Source organism: Heliconius melpomene, chromosome 1, assembly GCF_056956725.1.
Source record: "Heliconius melpomene rosina isolate 202511_hmr_F chromosome 1, ASM5695672v1, whole genome shotgun sequence".
NCBI classification, from domain to species: Eukaryota; Metazoa; Arthropoda; class Insecta; order Lepidoptera; family Nymphalidae; genus Heliconius; species Heliconius melpomene.
In genome coordinates this window covers 13,301,832-13,328,983 of record NC_140389.1, presented here as the reverse complement: position 1 = coordinate 13,328,983, position 27,152 = coordinate 13,301,832, and the positions used below count along the sequence as shown (strand labels likewise).

The following is a 27,152-nucleotide window of genomic DNA, read 5'->3' as shown; positions in this document are numbered from 1 at the left end:
ATTATTAGTATTGTTTACGCTATGTTCAATGTAAATACATTTCATCCATGTTGAAATTTCCATTGGAGGTATCCAGCTGATATTATATCAAATATTTATATCTATGATCCGTCAACACAATCAAGAGATACGAGCAATTATACATCGATTTTGTTGCTTTTTGTATGAAATTCGCCGCATAACCAAAACCTATAGGGTACTTCTTGTGGACCTACAGCTATGAATTTTGGCACGATAGTTCTCACCTATATACAAATCTGAAGAATGAAAATATAAAGGTATTTCATAGGAAAACTGTAATTACACACTTATATTTGTTATCTATCTAGGAACTTTGCTTTTTGCAACCCGATAAGACTAGCGCAGCTGTTTCGCATAGAGTGGAGCTATTGTAGTAAATTTGTGGCTCCTCTCTAGTTTAATTAATCTTCATATTTCTCACTCCTTGCAGTAAAAACTTTAAAATGTTCACCGTACCTACACCAAGGAAAGTAAATTAAAACTTATTAAAAGAGAACTTATTAAAATTTTTCATTACTAAAGTTAAACAATGCATATTATTTACTTGCAAATAATTTAAACATGATAGTATACGAGTATTCTTAAATAAATTGTGCCTGCCAGAAAGTTTGACTTCTTTTTCTTTTTTTTTAGTTTTACGCTGTAACTCATACCAGAGAGGCAGAGGGAACTAGAGAAACTTGTTAAGACACTCCGTTCCCTATTAACACTTCCATACCCCACTTTCCGCCAAGTTCTGGAGGGCATTTTGTTTTCAGTGACGAAACTGCACACGCAAAGCCTCCAGAATTCGGCGTATCGTTACCAGAGCGAAACAAGGGAATAGAATTCACAGCAGACACTTTCACAGCAACACGCTTGTGATTCCAGGCCTTGACGCCCTGAATCGTATTAGATATATTTATTAGCCTAATTATTATACATTTCTTTCAATAAAAAACGCCTTTTCTTTGCATATAAGTAGTTTAAATTTATAGACATATCTAATTAGAGATAGATACATCAGCTAGTACTTTATTTGTTATTAAGAGCTTACGGTACCGGAATTTACTTTAAGAGGATTAATTTAGATCGAGCTCACCGAGCTCACGAGCGAAAGGTCGGGCATCTATACTCTGTAGGCCCTGATCTTAACAAACGGCTCTATTGGACTGCCCGACTTATTGCATTATTTCTTTCACTTCCTTCCTGGACTGCTTCGACCGTTCTTAATTAGTACGTAGAACAAAGCTTTTTTAAAAGTTGGATAGCAATGGAAATAAAAAATGTAGATATTATTATGAATTTATTATTATTTGACAGAATAATTTGATTAAAAATTTAATTGATTAATAAAATATTATATAGACTGCTAATTGAAAAGTTATGGGTATCACACACATGTAAAATTTGTGTACTCGTAGGTACTTATGTTAATATTATTTTAACGAATATCCATATATTAGCCAAAAGTGTATTACTTCTGAATGGATGTTTTTAACGTTAAAATGAATATTTAACATTTTTTTATGCTATTTCCTAATAAATATGGAAGAGTATTTTAGGAAATGTATTAAAATTTTAACGTAGCGGGGTTCCAACCGCCATTTCGCCACTAGGAGTGTCCTGGTTCGAATTCACGATAATTTTTTTTTTACGTTTACTAAAAATAATCTCTCTTTATTCTCTATCTTATTTTATTCTCTAAATATTCCTAAATATTCTTGTCTAGCAATTCTTTGTCTTCAATTATTATAAACAAACTACTAAGCTGCATACCACGACAAAGTTCCAATCGAGTAGTTCCCAAACTATTCAATTTGCAGTTGAAAGTGTTTAGTAAAATATAAAAAGTTGAACTTGCTGGGAGCGCTTATTGACATTTAAACTTCCTTAAACTTTATTTAACGATACACGATACGCTTTTTACAGAAGTGGCTGACTATTCTTATTTTACTCGTTTGCTCTGGTATTCTTTTAGAGATTGCTTTACATTTTCTGTTTTTCTTGTGGAAGTACCCATTACATGTATTTAAACCAAGAATAACTTGCAATTTTAAATAATATAACAGATTTGTAATCTTAGAATTAATTAAATTGAACTTGAACTCTCCGATAAAATTTTTACATGTCTGAGGTACAAACACTATCAAATGGAAGACCAACGTACTCTCTGTTGGACGATAACTATAAATTTTGTATGTCGGTGCTCTTACGAAAATTTATTAACAGAAAATTCCAATAACGATTTAGGCTGTTGCAGAAATCAATGTGTTTTTATTGAGCATTTGTTTGACTTACCCCTTAAGAGTTACTGGAAAGTTTGTATGACATAAATAGTAAATATAGAACATAAAAGTTATTGCCAATGGCTGTTATACAATGTAACCACATTGTAGGTAATAGTTTTTCGCAAACATCAAGTGAGTCATCATTAGCTAAGTGAGGTCAACACCAGTCACGCCCGGCCCAACCTCTAACATTTCCTCTGGAGATGGATTAATCTTAGAAAAACACTTCAGATTTATTAGATAGCCATTCATTTAAAAGAGAATGTTACGTTAATATTCGCATACAAGGGCAACGCACGGGTAGCAAAAACTTGTAAAATAGCTTTTACACTTGTAAAAATCGTTTAGGGATACTTATCTTATATTCTTTACAATTGAGTTTTATATAAAACAAAATTTATATTTTAGACATAAGTATTACACGAAAAAATTAGTTTAGAAATGTTAAGGAGAACACATGCCCAAAACATAAAAATGTAGGTAAAAAAGTATCATCTCTGCACTATAATTATCTAGAAGCGACTCTCGACGACCCCAATGCGCAAATCTGTGCACCCAATTATTCCGCACAATGTGATTGCTGCTCTGATGAGGGCCTCAGAATATCTTCCACAAAATAGCATTTAAGCTCTTGTTGCTGTCTTTTTGTAGCTTTCTATCGTTATTTCATATTTAGTGAGACGGATTTTTTTTACTACGAATTCCTGACTGACTGATATATGTAACATTTTGATTGCTTAAAATTTTACCTTATAAGATACTTATTAATAATTGACTTCTATGCGAATGAATGAAATCTCTCTCTCTCTGAAACTCTCATTTTTTTATTTCATGACATTGTTCTAACTTGCAAACTCTTTGCTAAGATTTTTTATTGTAAGTTCTTCGCTGCTATACGTAGACGTTGGTCTCGGGACAAATGAATTCGCCTTTGTCGGAAATCGAAACAATTGACGTACATTTTAAGAAAACTATAAAACTTTGTTTGACGTAACTCGAAACGACGTAAGTAGAGACCGACTATATATTCATCCTCCTAAATCGAGTCATGCTGGAACAGCACTACAACAGTGACATTCATTTTTCTTTTTCTTCAATAAATATGTGTTGTATTTACATATGTATATGTATACATTTATCTAAGACCATATCCCACTTAATGTAATACCTAAAAACGATAAATTACAAAAGTCAGCCATAAGAATCATATCCAAGTATTGAAATATTTGTTTATAATGTCAAAAAATATGTAAAATTATAAATCACATAAAATATTTATACTGATATAAACCATGAACCAATATTTCGGTCAGATGTTAATACCTGTAACATATACCTAGTATATGCAAAATACAACAAAATTATTGCACAGTAATTTTCTTAAAGTATACAAATGTCGCATCTAGACAGTTCACATTCCTCGCGATCGTGAGTTTCATTCAGCTTTTACAGCCAGTTACACTCGGATAACATTAAAAATGCGAAAGTTTTTTCTAACTTTTATAATGAAACATTCGCCTTTTTATTGTGAAGAGTAGAGTAATGTTCCCATTTCACAAACAACTACAGTACCAGACAATACATAAAAGAATGAAAAATAGACTAAAAAATATATTCAATATGAAAACAAACGTATGCAGAGTGTTAGCAAAGTTTGAATGCTAGTTCAGCAGCCGACGAGCGTTGTTTGGACTGCAAAACTTTAATCAAATCGTAAATTTTGCATTTAACATTTTGTAGCTTTTCAGCTGAACATTTTTCAAGATATTTCAATTGTGCTGTTTCATTCTCTACACTTTTTTTAGCTTCTATTTTCGAAGCATTGAGTGTTGAGTAGCGGAACTCAACACTGGGTTTTGCTTCGTTTCCAAAGAGGGGAAATTAAAATATTAAATTTCGTCACTTTAGAAACATTTTTCGAAAGCCATTTTCTCGAATAGAAATCGAACCCACACCGTCGTTCACAGTGCCTCTGCACCACGCCTTATTTCTACACTTATATTTCTGAATTATTAATAAAAATTAACAAGTTGTCCTCGCAACACCTACTGCTTGTAGCATTTAAATTAAACTTATTTTAACACCCACCGCTAGCTTGCTACCTGCACACTTCATACATATAAAAAGAAAAAGAAAACATAAGTCCGTTTAGCTTTAAAATAAATTTATTACATCAAGTACTAGCGGACGAACGGTGTTATAATGAAAAATAAATAGGCATATCGGGTTCAAATCTGGATAATTCTCGAATTTTATATGGAACCATCTAATGTATTATTTTATTTCTAATTACCAATATTTTATATTTTTTTACAAAGACATTGGAATATCTATGTTTCCAAAGTTACTTCCGGAAGTAATGTAGTTCAACATTTTTGTAGGTAAGTTGCGACGCAGAGTAATAAATTGAGATCGGTGTGTCTCACTCAAGTTCGGGTCCCCGTATGTTATTAAGCACAGCTGGGACGCTCCTAAAAGGTGTTTGTTTTTCTGTGTAGACGGAAGTCTGTAATGCCTTTTTGTTCACGGAAAATAGGTCAGTTTTGTAATAAATTTATATTGAATAAAAAAATGAAATCAGCTTCACGCTGTATCCCGCAAACAGCAGAGTAGGCAGAGGGTGAGTTAAGATACTCCGTTCTCCACTTTCCCGGTTCGGCGATCGAAGCCACAATCGTCATACCCTCTTGTGCCTCTGCGCCACAACGACCTCGAATATTGAAGTACTCGTATGTGTGTGTGTGATAAGTACTTATATTACAATTACAAACGATAATGACGTTTCAAATTATTTATACAGAGATTTTTACACAATTATCAAAACTTATTTAACAAAAGCAAAGTATAGAAATAAGTAAAGATCTAAATTCTATCGCTTAATGTGTAGACATTACGTGATGAAAAAATTCTGGAATGAAAAATATATTCTAGTCTAGACTAACTCATGAGTTGAGGTGATTAGGGATTTGGCTTGGAACTGATTCTCAGTATTAGGTATCAATATGTTGTTTTACGTAGAAAAAAAATATATAAATAAAATAAGATCATTGTAACATTTAAAAGTATTCAAAATATACTATTGCAAATTTTCTCCTTTTTCAATTAATTAGACAGTTCTGAATAACGATAAAACGATAACTTGGTAACAGCAGCTATGCCTAGTATGAAATGGAAAAGTATAACTTAGTAAATTGTGCAAACGTGCTATTATTATATTGAATTATTATAGCAATGTATGCAGAAAAAGTCTAGTGCAGTAGTAGTAGAGTTCTCCGCTCTCCCTCCGTATTCGAAATATTTGGCGGGCCAGTTGAGCATAAAAACACTTCGTTAATATCACGTCGTAAGAAAAACACACGAAGGAGTTTTTACGGTAAAAAAAGAGATTACACAATAGGGGAACGCATATTCAAAAGAGATCCGGTTAAAAAAATGGATTTTATAGCAATATTGAAAGTAGTAGAAATAAAAGTAGAATATGTAAGAAAGAAAAGTAAAATATAAGTTAAGTACAGACTTTTTAAATAATATTTTTTTGTTATTTCTTTCAACAAACTTTTGTTTTATAAATATAATTATATTTATATTTAAATAATATATAAGGCCAAATAATCCACATAAATTCATATACTATACCGACTACAGAACACATATCGAGCATTGTAACTTGCGGTTGCGTGTGGATAACATATGACATCGGTTAAATTGACATCGTCACACTAATTAAATGATATTAACGTTGTAAGCCACTTCATTACACATTATTAAACAACTGTAGTGATAATTAAATCTATTGTGTTATTAATAAATAAGAAACAGAGAATTTTCACATTACAAAAAATTCCTTGTCATCTAAACTTGCTTTTTTATGTAAGTAAGTTTCTTTTATTTTTAATTAGTAAATATTTATATTTAGTTAAATCTAGCATCTTAATATCTTTGTTTCGAAAAGCTAATTATTCTTTTACCAAGGACTCGATTTAAACGGATTTCAGTATTTTCCGAGTGTATTTAAAGATTTTCCTCAATACATTTTATTCTAGGGCTTAAGCGAGCATTCTATCACGGTTTTTCTTTGTTTCATGAATTTTACTGTCTCGGATAGTTGGCACTGGCCCCGCTGCAACACAGTAAAACCTACGTGAATTGAAAATATATTGTTCTAGAGGATACCTACTTTAAATAGAAAAAAAATTAGAGCTAACTTTTTCAAGTTGCTTTAATATATGCTTTAGAATTCAACGCCGCATTAAGCTAACAGCCCTTACGTTTTAAACATTAACGTAAAACATATGAATGAGCAAGTTTTCCTTGTAAATACCAATAAAGGAAGAATTATTCGAGCACAAGACTTCTGTTTTCATGTATTTTAAGACTCGTAAATAGCAGTTTTATATTTCAAGAATAAGTAATTCCGTTTCATATGTATAAAGCTAATTTATTATATTTTTATTATATTTAACAAGGGCAGATCGGTATATCTTGATGTCATGTTTTCTCACACTACCCTGATACTCCAGGTGGAGATGAGTGAAAGAAATATTTGTAAAACTAAAAAGAAAGTAATTATGTGTAAAAGTAAAAGATAGATATTTGTTACCTTCACGTACATTATCATTTTTTTTTCAATTTAAAAAATATTATTTTAATATTCTAAAATTCAAATTTTAATATTCAAAATTTCCATCTGTAATTGGGCCACAGCTTGGAAAATAGATAACGTTGACGTAGGTAAATCTAAATTAACTGTCTTTACTTGTATTGGTTTGTTTTAAAATTATAAAATAAATAATAAATATTTACTTATTTTTAATATTGAAAATCAAATATTAACTAAATAAAATAATAATCAATAAAAATAACTAAATTTCATTCACATATAAAAATAGATAATTTAAAAAATAATTAAAAAGAAATGCACTTGAAATATTGTTCTATTTTCTAAAACTGCTGCCTCATCACCATTAGCGGTTCTTTTAATGTTGGAGCTATAGTTACCAGTAGCTACAGCTGTATAAGCTGTATAACGGTACAGCTCATGAATTATGGACCCTCTTTACACGTGTGTAGAGGAAAACATTTTGTAGCTTCACATTAAAAACTTAAGCAGGTTTTAGTTTTACACAGAATATTACGTTTCTATTTTACGATGTTAGAAACTGAGTTATGAGACTTTATATTTTCGTATTATTTGTAACAGTAAAAATAATAGAAGATAAAATTTAAAAAAACAATTAAATCAGCTTCACGCTGTATCCCGCACAGAGCAGGGTAGGCAGAGGGAACCTAGTGTTAAGACACTCCGTTCCCCACTTCCTGCCGAAATCGGGATTCATAATATAAGATATTTTGTTTATTAAAAGAGAACATAAGGTGGGTTAAGATACAATTTAAGAAATGTTTGTAGTACATATGTGTGATCAAATATTATACTGTAATAAGATTTACAAAATTACAATAAATAAGTTTAAAATATTAAATTATTGTCACATGACTACATTTTTTTCAAAATATAGTTCTCTTAATATACCTATACGATAATAATGTTAAGTAAATACTAAATCATTGGCAAAACAATACCAATATTGAAATTATATGGACTTCTCTATATTATTAGCGGTTAAATTCGATCAGTTTAACCAGGTTTCGGCTAACCAGCATGTTATATGAAGAAATATGATACTAGTATTGCAATTCGTTACGTATTCGTGTCCGCATTCGGTTTTAATATACTTATAAAACTTACCTATATTCATACTTTTTTCAACTTCACGCTGTATCCCGCATGTAACATGGTAGGCAGGCCTAGTGTTAAAACACTCCGCTCCCCACTTTCCGATGAGTTCTGAAGACAATGCATGTTGAGTAGCGGAACTCAACGCCGCGTTTTGAGAACATATTAAATATTTTATTTTCTCGAGTGGAAATCGAACCCACAACCGGTCACGTTTAAAGTCACACGCTTGTCCTGCTCCACAATTGGCCTCAACACTCTTCACTCTTCATACTAGTAAAATAATATCAATTGGCATACTTCTACTAATTAATTATTTACTTCCACTCCTCTCTTTCGGCTTGGTGAACCTTGTACATAGTAATAGTGACTCCATTGCTGCCATTTGTCTAATCCTGATCAATTAAGCATGAATGATCAATGTAACCACTCAACTCGACTGGTATGAGTTTCCATGTTTGATGTTGTTTCATGTTTTTGAGGCAACTGACAAAATTTAATATAGCGTAAATATTACTATTGGATATATAAAAATTTAAACATCGTAAAAATATTAAAACTTTAGATATTATCTTTCTTTTTTCAGCTTCACACTGTGTTCCGCATATAGCAGGGTAAGCAGAGGAAACTGGGGACCTCGTGTTAAGATACTCCGTTCCCATTAAGACACTTCCTTTCCCCACGTTCTGCTGAATTCTGGAGGCGTTGCGTTTTGAGTGGTGGAATTCAATGCTGCGCTATGCCTCGAAACGAAGGCGAAGAAATGAAAATATTCAATATTTTATTTCCTCAAGTGGGAATGGAACCCACAACCTGTCACATATACATTCCTCCAATTGATTTAGATACTATAAATTTGTCAATTTAGTTCTTGTACAAGATATACAAGTTTCAAAAGCACAACCCCCAAAATACTAAGAAATAAGAAATCTTAGATTCAAACCATATCATATTTTGAGCTGAAAAATTGTGAAATTCATTTTAATGCTTTGCAATATTGGCGGGGGGCCAACTGGTTTTAGTCACTATGTTAACATTTAACTTATTTCATGGCAGTTCTCATGAAATCTATCTTTATCTACTACTGAGAAATATTATCTTACTAATTTACATATTAAATTTAATACATTAAATCAGAGTGTGTTGTTTCACCGCTTTGGTAATCGGCGCAACATCTCTAATTCGGGCGGAAAGCGGAAAACGAAGTGCCTTGACACTAGTTTCTGTGTAACCTGCTGTACCTATGTGGAATAAAGCTTAAAACTGTGTATACTTGTATATTCAATTCTTTAAATTTAAATGTCTAGTTAAATCAATCAAATTAATTTGGAAATATCTTTGTAATATAGACCACGAAGTTTTATCTATACATTCGTAATTACTTACGCCAACGGCTTTAGGGATAGATAAGAGGAATTAAATGATATGACATTCGAATTTCCGGAGAGTTCAGCAGTACCATACTTTTATGTGTTCTGAAGCGCGCCATTAGAAGGGACCGATGTCATTAGGAAACATGAGGTCACATTCAGAATGAATAAAATTTTATATTTTTAATATGTAGGTCAAATAAAATAAACTAAATGTATATTAGATATACACTTGCCTTAGCGTATAATGCAGGGCCGTGGTTAACTGAAATAACAAGATGCTATTTACTTATAGCAACGTCAAAAGCACAAAGTTGATATTTTTATATTAATTTACTAAAATTTACACATTTTAAATGAACATTAAAAATTAAATAACGTACCCTTGAATGCACTCTCTTATGGCATGGGAGATTTTAAATAATTTATATCGTAGATTGCAAATAATATAGTTAACCTATGTCGTTTATACAATAATTATTATTTCGGACATAGCTGCAATAGAAACATCAAAAGCTTAATATCTATAAGTGGAGCTTAGATAGCATCAGCATCATGTCTAATGGTATTTTGCAGATACAGCAGCAAATTGATTTTTAGAGTCATTGACAACATTCGCTTTCCACACCAACCTGAATATCTATCAATGATTAAAGTATTACAGCGCCAAGTTTAAATATAATTACTTAGTTTCGAATGTTTTTATATAATGTTAAGGAAAATAAAAGAATAATCTACAGACGTCATGAAATAGAACTAAGAATTCCCATGAAATATATCTTTATCTACTTTTTATTTTTTTCGTAAATATATCATCATCCAAATCAGCCTTTCTACGTCCTCTGCCTGTGGTGTTTCCCCGCCAACGGTGGTTTCCGCAAAAGGCTGATGTTTTCCAAACATTGTGATTATTATACTATAATAATAGATATCTATGGTTCACTATATTATTTATTGCATAGCCGAAGACAGTTTATTACAAGTGTTAATATGATTCAATTTTGAATTGTTTTTATTGTTATTTTTAATGATATAAGTAGTAAATAAGATTGTTTTCTTTATTTATCTTCCTTACTATTATTATTAATGAACAATATTGATAGTCGATAGCGTCTAAAATATTCATAAAATCATAAATATCCTCCCCCGTAACAATAGCACGCTAGTGAAGCGGAGCCGATACTGGTCTCAATTAATTTGACTGGCCGAGCGCCAATAGCTGCGCTGTTTTTTAGAAAATCCGATTTTCGCTACAACGTGAATCAATTGAGATGAAAATAATTAATATGATATTGATAAATTACAATTTAGGTGTCGATATTAGAAATATATTTTAATTATGTACATAAATATGTAAAATTTAATAATCATAAAAGTATTTGCTGATAAACTTATTATAATATTGTTATAGTTTGGTCTATCTTTGGGTGACAACTAATCCTAGCTATTTTTAAAAATTATATACACAACTATATTTAATTAAATATAATAATATTTTTATATTTTTATATTTGATTAAATATATATTATTTTATCAAAAATCAGCAAAAGTATTATTCTAAAGCATATTTCAAGACAGTTCTACTTCTACTGAGGCCCAACATCTGCAATGCAGCTTCGTCCATCTCAAAAGCCCTCCGAGAATTGATCTTTAGCGACCATAAAAACCTGAAGTGTCGATGTTCTGATACAGGATTGAAAAAAGGTTTCTTTTTACTATCAGGACTCGTATGATGGAGGATGTGTGGAGATAGTGGAATTTACACTATCTCTAATTATCTAATAACATGGTTGGTTCCCAAGTTTTCCTCCATTCCCATACTTGATAGCTCTACGACTAATTAAGGTATGAACTCATCATATTAATATATGCAAAGTTAATCCTCTCATTTGCAAGTAAAATTACTTAGGTATTTCAATTTTCATCGTGCGTCCCTGTTGAAATATTTAACTCGTTAATTTTTTTATCGTCCCAACTCAGATCTGAATCTCTGTGAATTATTACTAGAGCGTCGACATTTTTTGGGCTAGATAAAACCATTAAAGCTTTCTCAAAGCGTTTCCCAGCTAGTACAATTAACACTCTTTTCAGCGAGATTTAAAAAAAAGAAATTTCATGTCAGCACCATTCTTGCCAAATCCACGAAATTTTCTATACCCGCTGTCCAAATTACGGGCATTGTGCCCAAATTGTAATGCATGTTTTTGTGATCCAAATTCTCTTTGGATCGCTCACTCATTTTCTATGACACATGGCAAGTGGTTTTGATGTCAAATACATGTTTATATATATACCTCTTCATACAAAAATATGAAAATTCGAAGTAGTTGGATTATTCCAGTTTTACGGTATAATAATGTCGACAGAAAAATCTACCAAGCAATGTAAGTTAGGTCGCGTTGGCGACGTTCCAGTTCCACTCTATCCTTCATAGCTACACATTAAGTTATTAACAAATTATATTTATCAATACAAATTTTGATTTTTTTTAGCTTTTCACCGTATCCAGCACATGGCAAGGTAGACATAGGGAAGCCAGGAACCTAGTGTTAAAACACTCCATTTCCATGAAGACACTGCTATTGCCCACTTTTTGCTTTTCTTACTTAAAATGTTTGTACAAGTATAGGTAATAGAATCCCATACTTTCTCGACGGACTAGGTAGTCGTATCCTTTCCAGGGCAGTCCAGTCTATATTTTTTTACTTTAAATCTGAATTGGAATAAATTATAATTTACATTACTGTAAAAATCCCTGAAGCATCAAATTATTATAAAATTAAATACATCGTAAAACCTAAAAAAAAAAATTATATCTACATATTTACAAATAGTATAAAAAGAAAATCACACGTATAAAGCATTTTAATCTTGTTCGAACGTATAATAGAAATCGCACTCATCCATGCGTCAATAGATCTCCATTGAGTGGTTTGAATGGAATATATTCATATCTACCGGAGACGAGAGCGCTACAAAATTCATTAAACGTCGTACATATTTAATTATTGTTGCAATGCAATTTGGTTTGTTATTGACAATTTCAAAATAAACAAAATATTTACAAAAACTCGTTCATAATTTTAATGTTGTAAAACTATTTATTTTACTATAGTAGAGTAGGCACAGGGAATCTAAAGTTAAGACACACCATTGCATACCTTCAGTCGAATTTTTCGAGGTATTGGTGAGGCGGAACTCAACTCCGCGATTTTTCCATGTTACTAGAGCGAAGAAATTAATATTTTAATAGATGTTAATAAGAATATAATTATCTAGCTTTGCAAGTGCAAATGTTTGACGTCAAGACTTATTATTTATTAACAGTCCTAAACTATTATTAATTTTATAAGTCAGCTTTTATAATAAAAAAAATTGTATGCCCTACGTTGCGCTGAGAGATACTTACTGTAAATGAGTAGGTATTTGTTTGGAAAACGGCACCTTTAGATACTAATTAAATCTACAGCGCCCAATTTGTGTACAAAGTTAATTGATTTTCTTTTCGCCATTAACGCGAAAAAGTTTATCAAGCAAATATAAAAAAAATATGAAACAAAACAGTGTAAGAATTATTTCTAGTAAATTAACTTAAGAAATATATTAAAGTATATTATTATGTAACCTACAACATTATTGACCAAAATAAAGTGATGGAAGCTCCTACTGTCTGTCCAGTCTAAAAAAAACGTTGCATGTTTATAACTTTCAATAAATTGATAAGAAAACTAGCTAAATGTTACTATTTCAAAAACATATAACGCTTAGTGGTCACGGTGCTTGGAAATGGGACCAAGATCCGCGGGTTCAAATTCCGTGACGTTCATATGGTTTATAAAAATGTCATTTTCTTTTCAGAATGTAATGTATTAGGAATGTTAAAAATACCGATATGTTTTAGATATCACAAGAAAAGAAATCGTATCGAAAACCCCTAAGTACAGACTTCGTCGCTTTTACTTAAGGTACTTTATAGTTGCCATAAAAAAAGGTTTAACAACTCTTCAAATAATCTACTACATAGATACATTAATAAACATAAACAAATTATAAACATATGGTGTTTGTTTCCACAGTGATGGGGCATCGTGCGCAGTGGCGCGGGCGTGGCGCGGGCGGCGCAGGCGCTAGGGCGGTGCGCGGCGCGGGCGCGTAGGGCGGCGCGGTGGCGGGCGCGCGCGCGGGAGCGGCGGCGCATGCACGCCACCGGCCACACGGACCGCTCGGGCGGCGGCGGCGGCGGCGGCTCCTGGCGCCTCCCGCCCGACGAGACGCTGCAGGTCGCCGACCCCAAGTCTGCGAAGGAAGAGGTATTGTACCGACTGATTCATATGTCAATTAGTTATATATTTGTCGTCGTGGGTTCTATCCCTATGTCACCTTAAATGTGATCAATTAAAAAAATATATATTAATATCATAAGAAAGATACTTCCAACTTATTTTAAAATTACAAGGATTAAACAAAGCACAATTTTGTTCATAACAATCTTCAACAAACTATTGTGATATCTAGGAAACAATTTTATATGTTCAATTTTAAAGTAACAACATTATTATGTAAAATATTAAAAAATAATCGTGCTTTTTCCAACTTCATGCTGTATGCCGTATATAGCAGCACTATACTTATTACTTAGCACTTTCTGCCAAATTTTCCAGCAATTGCGTGTTGAGTGGTGAAACTCAACATCTCAACACCAGAGCGAAAAAATGAAAATATAAAATATTTCATTTCGAACCCACACAACCTGTCGCTTTTACAGTCACACGCTTGCACCCCTGCGCTACGACCATTATTAATTATATATATTTAAAAATAAAAGTTAATTTAGTATAATTTATAGCTACATTTAAAATGGAACAATTAAACAAGTCAGTCAGTCTACGTAAACGTGACAGTAACAAATTAGTTTACATCTCTACCATGTGAGGAGCCAGTTACAGAATTAAATTAAAACGTCCGCATTGATGTTTGTAAGAATACTTTATTATTCCTTAAGCTCTAACCTGATACACAGCAATAAGATCTATATCTAAGCCACGGCTTCTCGAGAGAGCGGATGTTAAGCAATAATTTACTATTTCGGAAATAAAATGGAAATATTCTAAGTATTCTAAGTAGACTTTTATTTTAATGTTATTTTAAAATATTTCTTCCTACGTCGCTGTTGTATGCATGCCAAAAACCAAATGCATGCAATTTGCAGGGTACATTTTTGATAAAATGTCTTTGATATATACGAGTATAGTATATGTAACTAAGAAATATATTTCTTGTAATCTTATTTGTCAATAAATAGTTTTTTTTCTATATGATTGTAAATTCACAACAAACAACCGTGTTTATAAAAAATTATAACCAAAATCATATAAATAAACAAACTGTTTACTTGTTTACTTGTTTACCTTAATATATTTTCAAGTCGACTAATAGCATTTTCTAAAATTCAACGTCATTTACAAAACGCCCCTAAAAGTTTTGGTTTTGCCATCCGCCCTCGCGAACAAGTCCTCGTGTGACGAGCTCTCACTACAAGTGTTTACCCCCAGCCGCCCCGGCTAAGAGCGGATAAATTTTATTAAAACCCACGAGGAAATGCACAATATTTTATCTTGCATTCGTTTAAATATGAATTGTTAATTATGCTTCTTTTGTATTAGTAATAATGACGTTGTAAATATTATTTTCAATAAACTAACTACCAATTAACTATATAGAGGCGGTCGCGACGCAGTTATGGGTTCGATCCCATTCGGGGGAATGGTTTTTTTTTTCATTTCTCGAAAAATCGACAGAAAGTAGGGAACGGAATATGCAGGATACACTGTGTTCCTTAAAAACTATCTAAATTCTAACTACTTTATTATATATCTTTTATATAAAATTATTTAATCAGTAAATGTTTAAAATTATAATTTAATCGCTTATTATGAGGTCCATTTTCAACAGTTAGCCAAAATATTTTTTTTAACTATTGTGTTAATTTGTTTTTCTCATCTGTACCCATTATGTTTTTTTTTTCAGGATCTGTACCCAGGAGATGGTCACAACTGGAGAAGTATCATATTCTCATTGATGGTTATCAGTTTTGTGATAGCTGGAATAGTTACAGCAATTTATTTACTAGGGTAAGACTTTACAAAAGTAGCTTAAGCACAACTTGTTCTAAAGCAATACTTGAGGTAGAGAAAAGAAACTCAATTATGTTACATTAAAGTTGGTAACTTTCGAGAAGTTTAATACTTTTAACACTCGCACTTAAGAAAAACAATGTCTTAGCTTCTGCCCAGAGGTAGCTGAGCTATAATAGCTATATTTCTCTGTAAATAATAGATTTGGATTTTATTTAAAAATAACAGAATCTAAAGTAAATTTAAAGATATGGAACAGATCCAAAATATCCATGTGACAATCGAAAAGTCCTTTACAGTGCATGTAACATGACTGCATTGCGCATATAGAAGGAAATACTGTATTATATGATTTTAACTTATATGGCCTTAGCTGGTTTCCGTTGGCACGACGTACTAGTTCCCATATCTTTAGGTGCCTTTTGCTATCCGACAGTCGTGGCTGGCTTCGGCAACAAAACAAGTGTGACTGCATGCAAGTTCGCATGTGAAAACCGCTTTATAAGGGTTATACGTCGGACGTAACTCACACAGGGACATTGCCAACACCGAATATATGACCTGACCTGAACCTTCTATTACAATACCGAAGAAAGTTGTTAGAGTTTGTTTTAATTCAAACAATTTCACGACACCTATTATTTAATGCATTCTGGTGTATTACACTATTTCTTTATTTGAATAAAAATATATTTCTCATTTGTTTGTCCAATTTTTTAAATTAATTGTAGTTATTGTAATTATATTAAAAGTATTTAGATACCCTAGGAGGACAGTAATAAAAAAATCTATACATCCAGATATGTGGACGAGCTACTCTACTGGTCAGGTCGTCGCATGCGACTCGACGAGTTCCTCCGCGGCGACTTGACAGGCGAGAGACTGCCGACGACCTGGGTCAGCTCGCACCAGCTCGTGTATCAAGCGGACGACGGCGGTCTGCTGGCTCTGGACACTTTCAACAACAGTCTCACTGTGCTAGTTACGAATCACACTCTCGTAAGTAACGTTAACTTCAAATTCCTGTGTTGATTTCGTAAAAGTAATTAACTTTATCCTGAATAAGAAATGAAAGCTTGTAAATTATTTTTTAACGGAGCTTTTCAAATTTTAAAGTTGTTTAATGAATATTTCATAGTATTTCTAGAACGATATAAAACTAAGTTTAAAATGTTATGCAGCGTGGAAATGGTTAAAGCGGCTCTCGAAATTATCCCGTAAATTTTCCTTGAAACTAAGTCCGGTCAAAGTTCCGGAGTTCGAAACAATGCAAATTCAATTTCCCCACCTGAATTGCCTGTTAGAGAGGCGTGCGGCGTGCGCAGCGCCGTCACGCTGGCTGCCGGCTGCTGCAACACAGACTGACCCAACGGCCAACTACTGCATAGACTAACTACACTATTTACATTTAAAATGTAGCTGGAAACCACAATGTTGGAATATAGCTTGGAAATGTTTAATTTTAAAGTGATCGTAAATTATTTAGAACAATAAACAAATATCTATTTTGTTTTATATTATTTGAAAATGTAAATAATATTTTTAATTTTCTCGGTTAAATATTAAAAGATAAATTTAATATCAAAAACTATTTAATTCTAATAAAGTTTTAATATGTCATCAATTTGAATTTGTCTACAATCGTTAGAACTTTTGGAAGTTATTATGCTACGTAAAGTAGGATAAATCAAAGTGTCATTAATGAAAATAATGTAATTATCAAAATTTTGAAGAGAATTTCTCTTCGTTTTAGTGATGTCAATTCTAATGTTATAATAATATTATGAGAAGGTTATTAGAATTTTAAATGAGCTGTAGAAATATCTGGCGAACATAACAGCCGTACAACACTATTCCCAAAGTGAATACTTAGCAGCTTTCACGTCTAATGGCATCTGTTGATTCAACTGTTGAAGAGAAAAGTGGTAGAGTTGGTACTTTTCAAAAAACTGTTATAATTATTATATTTTTAACTAAATATGAAATAACGTATCTACTTCATTTTACTTAAATTAATTTTGGTACATATACAAGTAGAATACTAGTGGATGTTGTTCCACTTTCACGTATAAACTACTGAGCGGAATTAGATGAAACTTTAACTATAGTAATAGTCAGCAATTTATTTAAAGATTTTGTATAATTTTGCTATAATATTACAATATACATTTAGGCGGGCGAAGCCGCAATTGGATCACTAGTAAAAAATAATTATTTTCTTATTCACTTCAGAGGCAGCTCAATGTACGAGGGTATCAGTGCTCCCCAAATCTGCGTTTTGTGTTGTTCCAACACAATATCAAAGAGGTAAACGAAAATCATATTTTCATACATTAAAAAAGATGTTACATTTTTTTTTAATTACTTAACATAAATATCTTGTTAACAGGTTTATCGGCGGACCTTTACAGCACATTACACCGTTTATGACGTCACAAATGAGTAAGATGCATTTTTTTTTAAATCAAAGATATATTTCACTTCCAGTGTTTAAAGCTTCCTAAAGCTTCTTGCTGCTTTTACAGAGCTTATAAATGTCAGTATCTCGATGTGTATTTTTGGGTGTGTGTGTTAGAAAAGTATGTAAATTGCAAATTCACTTAAGGTACCCTTAAACAGGACGATGATATTACAGCTACTTATATCGAACCGCACAAAGAGGGTGCGGTCGGCGCTCCGAGGCGAAAATTGAAGGAGCTTTTATTTCAATGGTCGCTCCGACGCCCGTTCCGCTCCATAAACGAATGAAAATTTTAATCGACAAGTGTACGATGGAAGACGTTATTAAAAAATAATGATGTAAAAATATTCTTATTATAGATTTATTATGATAATGATATAAATATTTTGTTGTTGCATATTTTTAATGTTTCTAAATTATCTGTTTTCTTTTCAAAATCACTTAGAAAAAAATATTTATACAAGAAATTTAATTATAAACAGCGAAATCTTATACCTGCATTGACATTTGCAGCCGATGAGTGGATTTTAAAGAGGCCTTCTTTACATTTCTGATTGAAAACTGAAAAAAGTTTAGATTTTTCAGATATAATATAATATTTATTAATCAAATTATCATCATCAAATAAGAAATTTGTATTTTATGGTAATGAAGAATTGTTATTATTTCTTTTAAGCAAAAATAAGAATAGACCAAATGCATTTGAAAAATGTAACGTTACTTGCAAAACTTCTTCCGTATAGTACGGTCAGAATTTATAGTCAGCTAGGTTCCATTGTGTATAGATTTCCTTTAAAGTCGAAATATTTATTTATGTATTCTAAATATTGATGTTACATTATACGTCCTACGAATATGCGTACTTTATATTATACAATTATTTAAATATAATACCACTAAAATCCGATTGAAAATTAGTTAGTTTTTATTAATTTAGGATATTCGATTGTTTGTTCTTAGCCACCACGTCCCCCTATTTGGAGAAGGTCAAAGCAGTTGGGAATGGCAACATGCAGCATGGCTCGGCACAGAAGGTGCCCTGCTGCTTGCTGCAGATAACGAAGTTCTCGCAAGACCTGCCCCACCAGCTCGACGAGCGCCTCTACTCCGTCTCACAACCGACGCTAGTCCAGGTCGCGTATATAATGGAGTATCAGACTGGTTGTATCAAGGTTGGTGTACTTATGAAATTTATATATTTTTTTAATTAAATAAAGTTGTATAGTAAGTTCATTATAAACAAATTTATTTTCCTTACAAAACCAGAGGAGGTGACAAAAACATCATCAGCCATGTGGGGCGCTCCAGATGGCTCATTCGTGTTGTATGTTCAATATGATGACAGTAAAGTCTCTGAAATGAGGTTCCCACACATATCGGAAGGGATAGGCGGCATTGGTGCCAGTAGATCCGGCTATCTGCTTCCAGCCTTCAACAGCAGCCTTCCATCAGTCTTCCCTGATCACGTGTCTATTCGATATCCTACGGCAAGTAAAACAATTTAATTAATATGTTTTCATAAATTAATATTTTTTTTATCTTTCTCAGTGTTATAAAAGTTTTTACTTATTTCCAGCCCGGCAGTTCAATACCTCAAGTGAAATTATGGATAGTGGCAGTTCAAAACGTTACTTCGCCCCCAAGATGGGAAGTTAGGCCTCCTAATACATTAGATGGAATGTAAGATATAAGATAGTTAAAACGTTATTTATTTTACGTTATTTTTTTCTTATCTCATTTACAATGTTATAAGAATCATCAACGTGGATTATGTATAGTTACATAATAATATATAATTTATTTTAGGGAATATTATCTCATATCAGCCCAGTGGGTGGGCAAAGAAAATTCCCATATAGGAGTGGTATGGATGAATCGAGCTCAAAATTATACTATATATACCAGCTGCTACGCGCCAAATTGGACGTGTACAGAGGTATTATTTCAATTACTTTTTTTTAAGGCCAGTAAATTAAAAAATGACTAAATCATATTATGTGACCATTCATTTTTATTTTCTTAGACACATTCTGAAAAAGCTACTGATGAACCATGGCTCGAAGTTCACGAACAACCAGTCTATTCTGAAGATGGTAGTGCTTTTCTTCTCTTAGCGGCAGTACAAGAAGGTGGAGGACAATACTATACCCATATAAAACACGTGGACGTATTGCGTCAACGTATAGCAGTTTTATCCCATGGAAGAGTGGAAGTGGCGAAAATCCTGGCGTGGGATCAGGAGAATCATTTAGTTTATTATTTAGGTAAGATATTTAAAATCATTACTACTAAGGTAACTTTCATTATAGTTTTTTTACATTTGTTTTTCTTTTATTGAAGGTTTTGGCCCCGAAACGTTTCACTCACATAAACAGCAACCTGATATGGCCACCGAATCGAATCGAATTAAGTATAAGAATTCATTGCAGCTGAGTGGTGTTTGTTGAATAGTGCAGTTGCCTCCGTTACTAACCCAATGTCATTTAGTTAATCTTGTTTGCTTAGCTCATTGTCTTTTATTTCCAAAAGCATATTATTGCAGTCTGTGTAAACTCTGTGTAGTATGTATTGGAGTTGTTTAAGCTGCCAAAGTGTTGTGGACATTGATTTGTACTATGTTCCATTGAGTGCAGTTACTTTAAATATACTATTTTATTTATAGGTAGTGCAGATCGACCAGGCCAAAGGCAAGTTTATGTGGTCCGTGATCCGAGCTACGGCGGTGGAAGCAACTCTGTAAGAGCGCGTGCAGAGCGTGAAGAACCACGTTGCCTGACATGTGAACTGGCAGTATGGCCGGCTCGTTTACATTATGCCAATTGTACGTATTGGAGCGCTACATTTTCTCCTGCAAAACCTAAGTTAGGAATAACGCATTATGTCCTTGAATGTGGCGGTCCTGGTCCTCCACTCGCCGGACTTCATGATGCTAGGACACATAAGTTAGAAAGAATATTATACGATACGAGGCCTTATAGGTAAATTTTATTAAAATATTTGTGCATATCTAAATTATATAAGCAACATTTATTCATCACAAACAATTTATGATTTGCAGATCAGTTCGATTACGTGAGTTGGCATTGCCCACTCGAAGATCATTTGATGTGCAATTAAGCAGCGGGTCAAAGGCTCGTGTTCAACTTATGCTCCCACCATCTTGGAGGGAAGAACTTCGTGACGCTGCGTTTCCTGTTCTTGTTCATGTGTAAGACAGTAACTGTGTTCCATTTATAAAATTTAAGTGCATTTACCAACTAATAGTGATATTACAATTTTATGGTAGAATCAAATTATATTATCTATATTTCCCCAAATTTATTTTGCTTTTGCAGAGATGGTCGACCCGGGAGTCAGCAAGTAACAGACCAATTCCTTCTAGACTGGGGAACGTACATGTCCTCACGTAATGACGTAGTTTACGTAAAATTAGACGTAGCAGGAGCTCGAGGTCTGCCCCGAGCATTGCTACGCGGCCGCCTTGGAGGAGTCGAGGTGGCTGATCAATTGGCTGTTATTAGGTATAAATAAATTAATAAATCATTTTAAATTATTTTATCAGTGTATTTAAAATAATTAAAAATCTTTTGTTTTAGATATTTATTAGACACTTTCAAATTTTTGGATGTAACGCGTGTAGCCGTTTGGGGTTGGGGATACGGAGGATACGTGACCTCAATGCTGTTAGGCTCGCAGCAGTCAACTCTCAAATGTGGTATAGCTGTGTCGCCTATCACCGACTGGTTGTATTACAGTAAGTAAAAGGATATTTGATAACATTACTAAATCTTACTTAATGTACATTCTTAGGTTCACGTTGTGAAGATATCCCATGCATATATATATACGAGATGGGCAGAGGGAATGTTCCACTTCACTCTGTTTCCATTAAGATACTTCTATTCCTCACTTTCCTTCGAAATTTAGAAGCATAACATGTTGAATGCCGAAACTTAACGTAGCTCTTCGCCTCGAAACCAAACCGAAAAAATTAAAATATTAAATATTTCATTTTCTCGATGGGAATCGAATCCACAACTTGTCACATTTACAGTCTTACACTTACGCCCTTGCGTCACGACAGCCTCAATTACATAATCTGTACAATTATTATTATTATTAATACTTTATGTAAATATTCTAGACGTAGCATTTACGGAGCGCATATTAGGACAGCCTTCGGTTAATTATAAGGGTTACGTCGAGGCTGATGCTTCGCAACGAGCGCACCACGTCCCAAGGCACGCGCTGTACCTAGTGCACGGGATGGCTGATATGAGCGCACCCTACCCCCATGCTCTGCAATTAGCTCGTGCCCTTACAGATGCCGGCGTCCTATTTCGTTATCAGGTAGACATATTTATATTTTTACATAGGTATCAAAAATCAAATTAGCTTCACGCTGTATCCCGCTTACAGTAGGATAGGCAGAGGAAACATAGTGTTAAGACACTCCGTTTCCCACTTTCCACCGAATTTTTCAAGACATTGCATGTTGCGTTGCGGAACTTAACGCCGGGCTTTTACCTAGGTGGCAAAGTGAAAAACTGAAAATATTTACCTTATTAGGATCGAATCCACAACCGCCGCGTTACAATCACACCCTTTTGCTCCTGCGCCGCGACGGCTTCTAAATATAGAGATAGCATAACAATAATTGACACAATATACTTCAATCACATCTATCTTTTCCTATTTTGTTACATTAACTGTGACGTAAATTTTGTCAGATGAACAATAATTTAATGAATTGCTTAATAATTACTTTATTTTCTCTGCATTCTGTAGTAAATACTGTTACTTCTTTATTAAGTTCAATAAAAAAAAAAAACCTAACAAAAAGCTGATACTTTGTTACGTTAATTAATTATTTTCATTTCTAGGCATACGCTGATGAAGGTCACGATCTGAAAGGTGTTATTGAGCACGTATACAGATCTATGGAAGATTATCTCCGAGAGTGCCTCTCTCTCGACCCTGAAGACACCAAGCTGCCTCCACCAGATAGATAAAATCATCTCTCATCTTACATGTTGACATATTTCATTAATTCATATGATTTTAAGATTATCATTATTTTATATGTATAATTGTTACAAATATGTAAATATGTAAATGAGATAGTGCTTTAAATTGTGTTCCCCAATAATTTTAACTTACGCCTCTAAGAGACACAACAAGGACAAGTTTTTACTATTAAAATGTCAACATCTTAGTTTATTATATTCACGTCGCTTTGTTGAAAATAAAAAATTCGAAAGTATACATACTTTCTTAGTAAATTTAGGGTCAGAATATGTAAGTCGGGCTAAAATTTAATTAATTTTCATATCGATCTTTCTATTATGGACGTCGCTTAAGCAACATTCGCCTTTCTATCTTACTAAATGTCGTTTAAGACTAGATAGGTTTCTTAATCTTAAAATCAAATAATTTTAATAGTATTATAACAAAATTGAAAGCTGTAATTTAAATACATATATTGTTGTTATAATTATAATAACAATATATTTTAAATATATTGTTATTATATTATAAAACATATATTGTTATTATAATTATAATTACTAATAGCGATTCGAGCTTTATCCCATAGGCTTTACTGTAACCCTTTCTACTTCCCTCTTTACTATGTACTACTGTTACCGTATTAACCTTATATAATACATTTGAGTGTGTAATCTATTCATAATTATATATACCATTTTGTTAAATAAACCTTTATATATTTTCCTATAGATAACTTTCACAAAACTTACACGTAATACATAAAAAAATTATGAGGAGCTTATCGTTTAGGGAATCTACTAGGGCTTTTACAACATAGGATTTTTTCCAATATTAGTTACGAACTTTTACAGTTATGTTCCATAGTAATGTTATAGTGCTGTTGATATACCTCGAACGAGTTTGGTAAATGTTAAATTTAAAAAATCAATCACTTGTAGTAAATTTGTTATCTGTAATTAGAAAAAAGTGACCTTGTTAATGTTTTAATCCTCTACTGCTTTCTGTCTCATCAATAAAGAAAAATTGCCCATAAACACTTATCACTGTTAAGTTCATATTGCATAATAATAATTATAATTAATTTAATAATTAAAGTTATAGATATAAAAATCAATCATTTGATTGAAATATACGACAAGAATAAAGCTTATGTTAAAGGTTTTAAATAAATAAATCGGACCAACGAGTCTTCACACACTTTTAACACACATGACATTTATATCGCTATAGGCCTCAAAGTAAATAAACAATAAATAATATAAACATTAAAATAAGAACTATGTACAAAGTAGATTAAATGAGCTAGGATTCGCCTTTCTGAAAAATATTAATATTTAATTAAAATACGATGCAAACAGTCAATGAGTCAACGGAACGGAAAATTTTGATAAGTAATTAATATTAGAATAATTATGTAGAAATATCGTCAGTTAGATATCAATTCATGATGTTGTGATTAAGAGAACTGAAATCTATAGCGGAAACATTTATTTTGCCAATTTTTAGAAATATCTTCGACGGTTAGATGTTTTATTCGTTACTAAATATATGGAATGAAACCATAAGCCATAAGGAAATGCGGAATGATTAGTGTTAAATGATCGATGTAATTGTTGTTCCCTCACCTGAGACGTAAGTAGGTAATTCGTTGTTATTGTATAGGTATAATTGTCAACGGATATTTATTAAGTGTTATCTGATACCTGCATAGACGCATATCGTACATTCCATGTTTGTGAAGACTGCCAATTTGGTCTAAATTTTATAATTAAAACCTACGATATGTCGATGACATTAATTTTCAATTGCCGTTATGGTCTTAAGGATGCTGTGATTCTTCTATTGCAAAATTTTATCGATATTGTATTAAATATATTAAATTAATATTATATCTGCATCTGATATACGTAGGGCCTAGTCAAATCGAATTCGTTGTAATTATTAAAACTAATTCTAAGGTTAATATTAATTTAGAAATTTGAAAACTCTTCCATGATTAAAATATAAACTGTATTGCTTTCCCCAGATAACAAATCTAGACAATATAATACGGTCTATGTATACATCAAAATCATATGAAATTTTATAGTTATTATAAAATGAGAGAGTTCGGTAACCGGGTGCTTTAAATTTACATCATGTTGTATTAATTTCTTTAGCAAAAAGTCTATAGTTATACAAAAATAAATACAAAATATATATGGGTATATCAAATGACCTGCTGTAATACAGGCCCGTTGTGTACCTAAGGAATAAGCTTAAGGCTTGCAGACAATATTCCACTGCGAGCCTTAAACTTCGGACGGTAGAGAGATGAATTCGTCGAAGGAATTCAAATAAGTAATGAAAGTTTCAGCAAATAACACCAATTTAATACGTGTAGTTATTATCGGGTAATGTGACAGGTTGTTATCTAATATCGGCACTAAATTCGATCCATTCAATTGTTTGCACGCTGCTTATCTAAATATTTCCTTTATTTTCTAATTGATAGCCCTTTAGTCTTCCAGTGTAGCGAAAGCTTCCAGTACCATAGATAATAAATACTCTTGGGGCAAGAACGTAGGAACTATGTGATGACTATGTCAATTATTTCATTATCTCAACTCTGGACAGCTGTCTTTATTATTTCTTAATATTTATCTCTACAACTTAGTTTAGACTTCCTAGTTTTCGCAGGTACAATGAATGTGGTATAAATGTCGAACAGTATCGCTGTGTCTTTAGAATCTTTATGCAATTATTCCACATAGGAGGACATATTGCGGTTTTTTAAGTTTAATTAATTAATTTTTTCTTTGCATAAAAATGTGTATGATAATAATTATATTATTCAAAAAATATAAATAACAATATCATATCCTATGATGACAATATTAACATTATTAAATTAAATATTTTAAAAACCTCAAATGCAGAATAATTGCAGCGTAGTGTCCGCCTTCGTAACTGTAGAGTGTCGCGGGTTGCTCCTTAGCAATTAGATCGAAGGTGAGCGCGATGTTGAACACAATAATACTCTTACCTGTCTCCCATTCTCCACGCGAGCTAGCGTCCCCAGCTTCAGCTGTGCTCCTTGCACCCTTATCCTCACCCTGTTGCCGTTAGGCTAGCGAGTCTGTCACAAGTTACAGGGCGGTCTTATAAATTATTGTATTCAGTAACGCGCCGTTTGATGGCCCTAGAGAAAATTTATATTCTACGTTGTTGTTAATCAGTGTTATAAAACTTATCGTCTCGTTTAAGAGTTACAGTGTTGTATAGATCGGTATGTTTATTTGTAAATTCTGAAATTATTCTGTTATTAATGTAAAGTTTCTTTGAATAAATAAAATTTTCATAATCGTTACTGATGTAGTTTTATTTGAAATTTATATTATTTTCATGTCCAAAATCACTTGTTCCGTTTCTCCCCCACATATCTAAACTTCGGAAATATCTCTCGAGATGCTCATCTCTCGAAGCTATCTCGGAGAGACTAGAAAAGCCTGCACGAGTTGTGCTACCAAATTCATCATCCGAATTACAGTTCGACGAAGACAGATTTCGAATTAATTCGTAATGTGAAAAATTCATTGTCATCGAAGAAGCATTGTCAACTTCTAATAAATTTGAGCTTGGGTTTGTGACGCTGTCGATAAACATATTTGGTGTATCTTCGTAATGTAATGGTGTTTTTATTTCAGAACTTCCATATTCTCCATTGACCAGCTTACTTTTCTTTAACCGCCCCAAAGCGAGATTTACAGATTTAACCGCTTCGTTCGTATTAAACGATTTACGTTTCACTGGTTCATTGTTCAGCTTTTTGGGCGGATTGGTTGAATAAGATTTCGTTTTATTTATGGATGTCTTGTCAATTTTCGATTTAGAACAACTTTCCATTGGGACTTATTAATTTTGTAACTTGTAATTTGTTAAATACGTTACTTACCTATTCATTTTGGTTGTCAAAATTTATACTGCCAACATTGAATATATAACTTATACCATAAATCATATTTTTATTTGACAACTGTAGGAATGTCTTGTAAATTATTGTAATTGAATCGATGTTTTATTCATAAAGTAAATAGCGCTGTATTTTTTATCTATTAACACTTAAAATAAAACATTTTTTAGGGACATCTACATATAGCTTTATAAATTGC

At 32.6% G+C, this 27,152-nt stretch overlaps 2 protein-coding genes across 4 annotated transcripts in view; one reads left to right on the top strand and one right to left on the bottom strand.

Annotated features, from left to right (window-relative positions):
* Positions 1–26,350, top strand: part of LOC146541559 (inactive dipeptidyl peptidase 10) — a 67,522-nt gene extending 41,172 nt beyond the window's left edge. For 2 of the 3 annotated variants that reach the window (XM_085187999.1, XM_085187991.1), the window contains exons 3-19: positions 13,473–13,706; positions 15,424–15,527; positions 16,331–16,529; positions 17,763–17,837; positions 17,920–17,972; positions 18,952–19,163; positions 19,258–19,478; positions 19,568–19,671; positions 19,798–19,927; positions 20,015–20,255; positions 20,332–20,397; positions 20,654–20,969; positions 21,050–21,199; positions 21,327–21,512; positions 21,588–21,745; positions 22,136–22,341; positions 22,875–26,350. In XM_085187999.1, coding sequence (XP_085044125.1) covers positions 13,593–13,706; positions 15,424–15,527; positions 16,331–16,529; positions 17,763–17,837; positions 17,920–17,972; positions 18,952–19,163; positions 19,258–19,478; positions 19,568–19,671; positions 19,798–19,927; positions 20,015–20,255; positions 20,332–20,397; positions 20,654–20,969; positions 21,050–21,199; positions 21,327–21,512; positions 21,588–21,745; positions 22,136–22,341; positions 22,875–23,003 — 2,664 coding nt within the window. In that variant the 5' untranslated portion in view covers positions 13,473–13,592 and the 3' untranslated portion in view covers positions 23,004–26,350. The remainder of the gene's footprint in view (positions 1–13,472; positions 13,707–15,423; positions 15,528–16,330; positions 16,530–17,762; positions 17,838–17,919; positions 17,973–18,951; positions 19,164–19,257; positions 19,479–19,567; positions 19,672–19,797; positions 19,928–20,014; positions 20,256–20,331; positions 20,398–20,653; positions 20,970–21,049; positions 21,200–21,326; positions 21,513–21,587; positions 21,746–22,135; positions 22,342–22,874) is intronic. The other variant, XM_085188008.1, reaches the window with a different exon arrangement.
* Positions 25,995–27,004, bottom strand: LOC146541558 (uncharacterized). Its single transcript, XM_085188020.1, has one exon. The coding sequence runs from the start codon at positions 26,884–26,886 to the stop codon at positions 26,362–26,364; it is 525 nt and encodes a 174-aa protein (XP_085044146.1). The 5' UTR covers positions 26,887–27,004; the 3' UTR covers positions 25,995–26,361.
* Between the last annotated feature and the right edge of the window lie 148 nt (positions 27,005–27,152).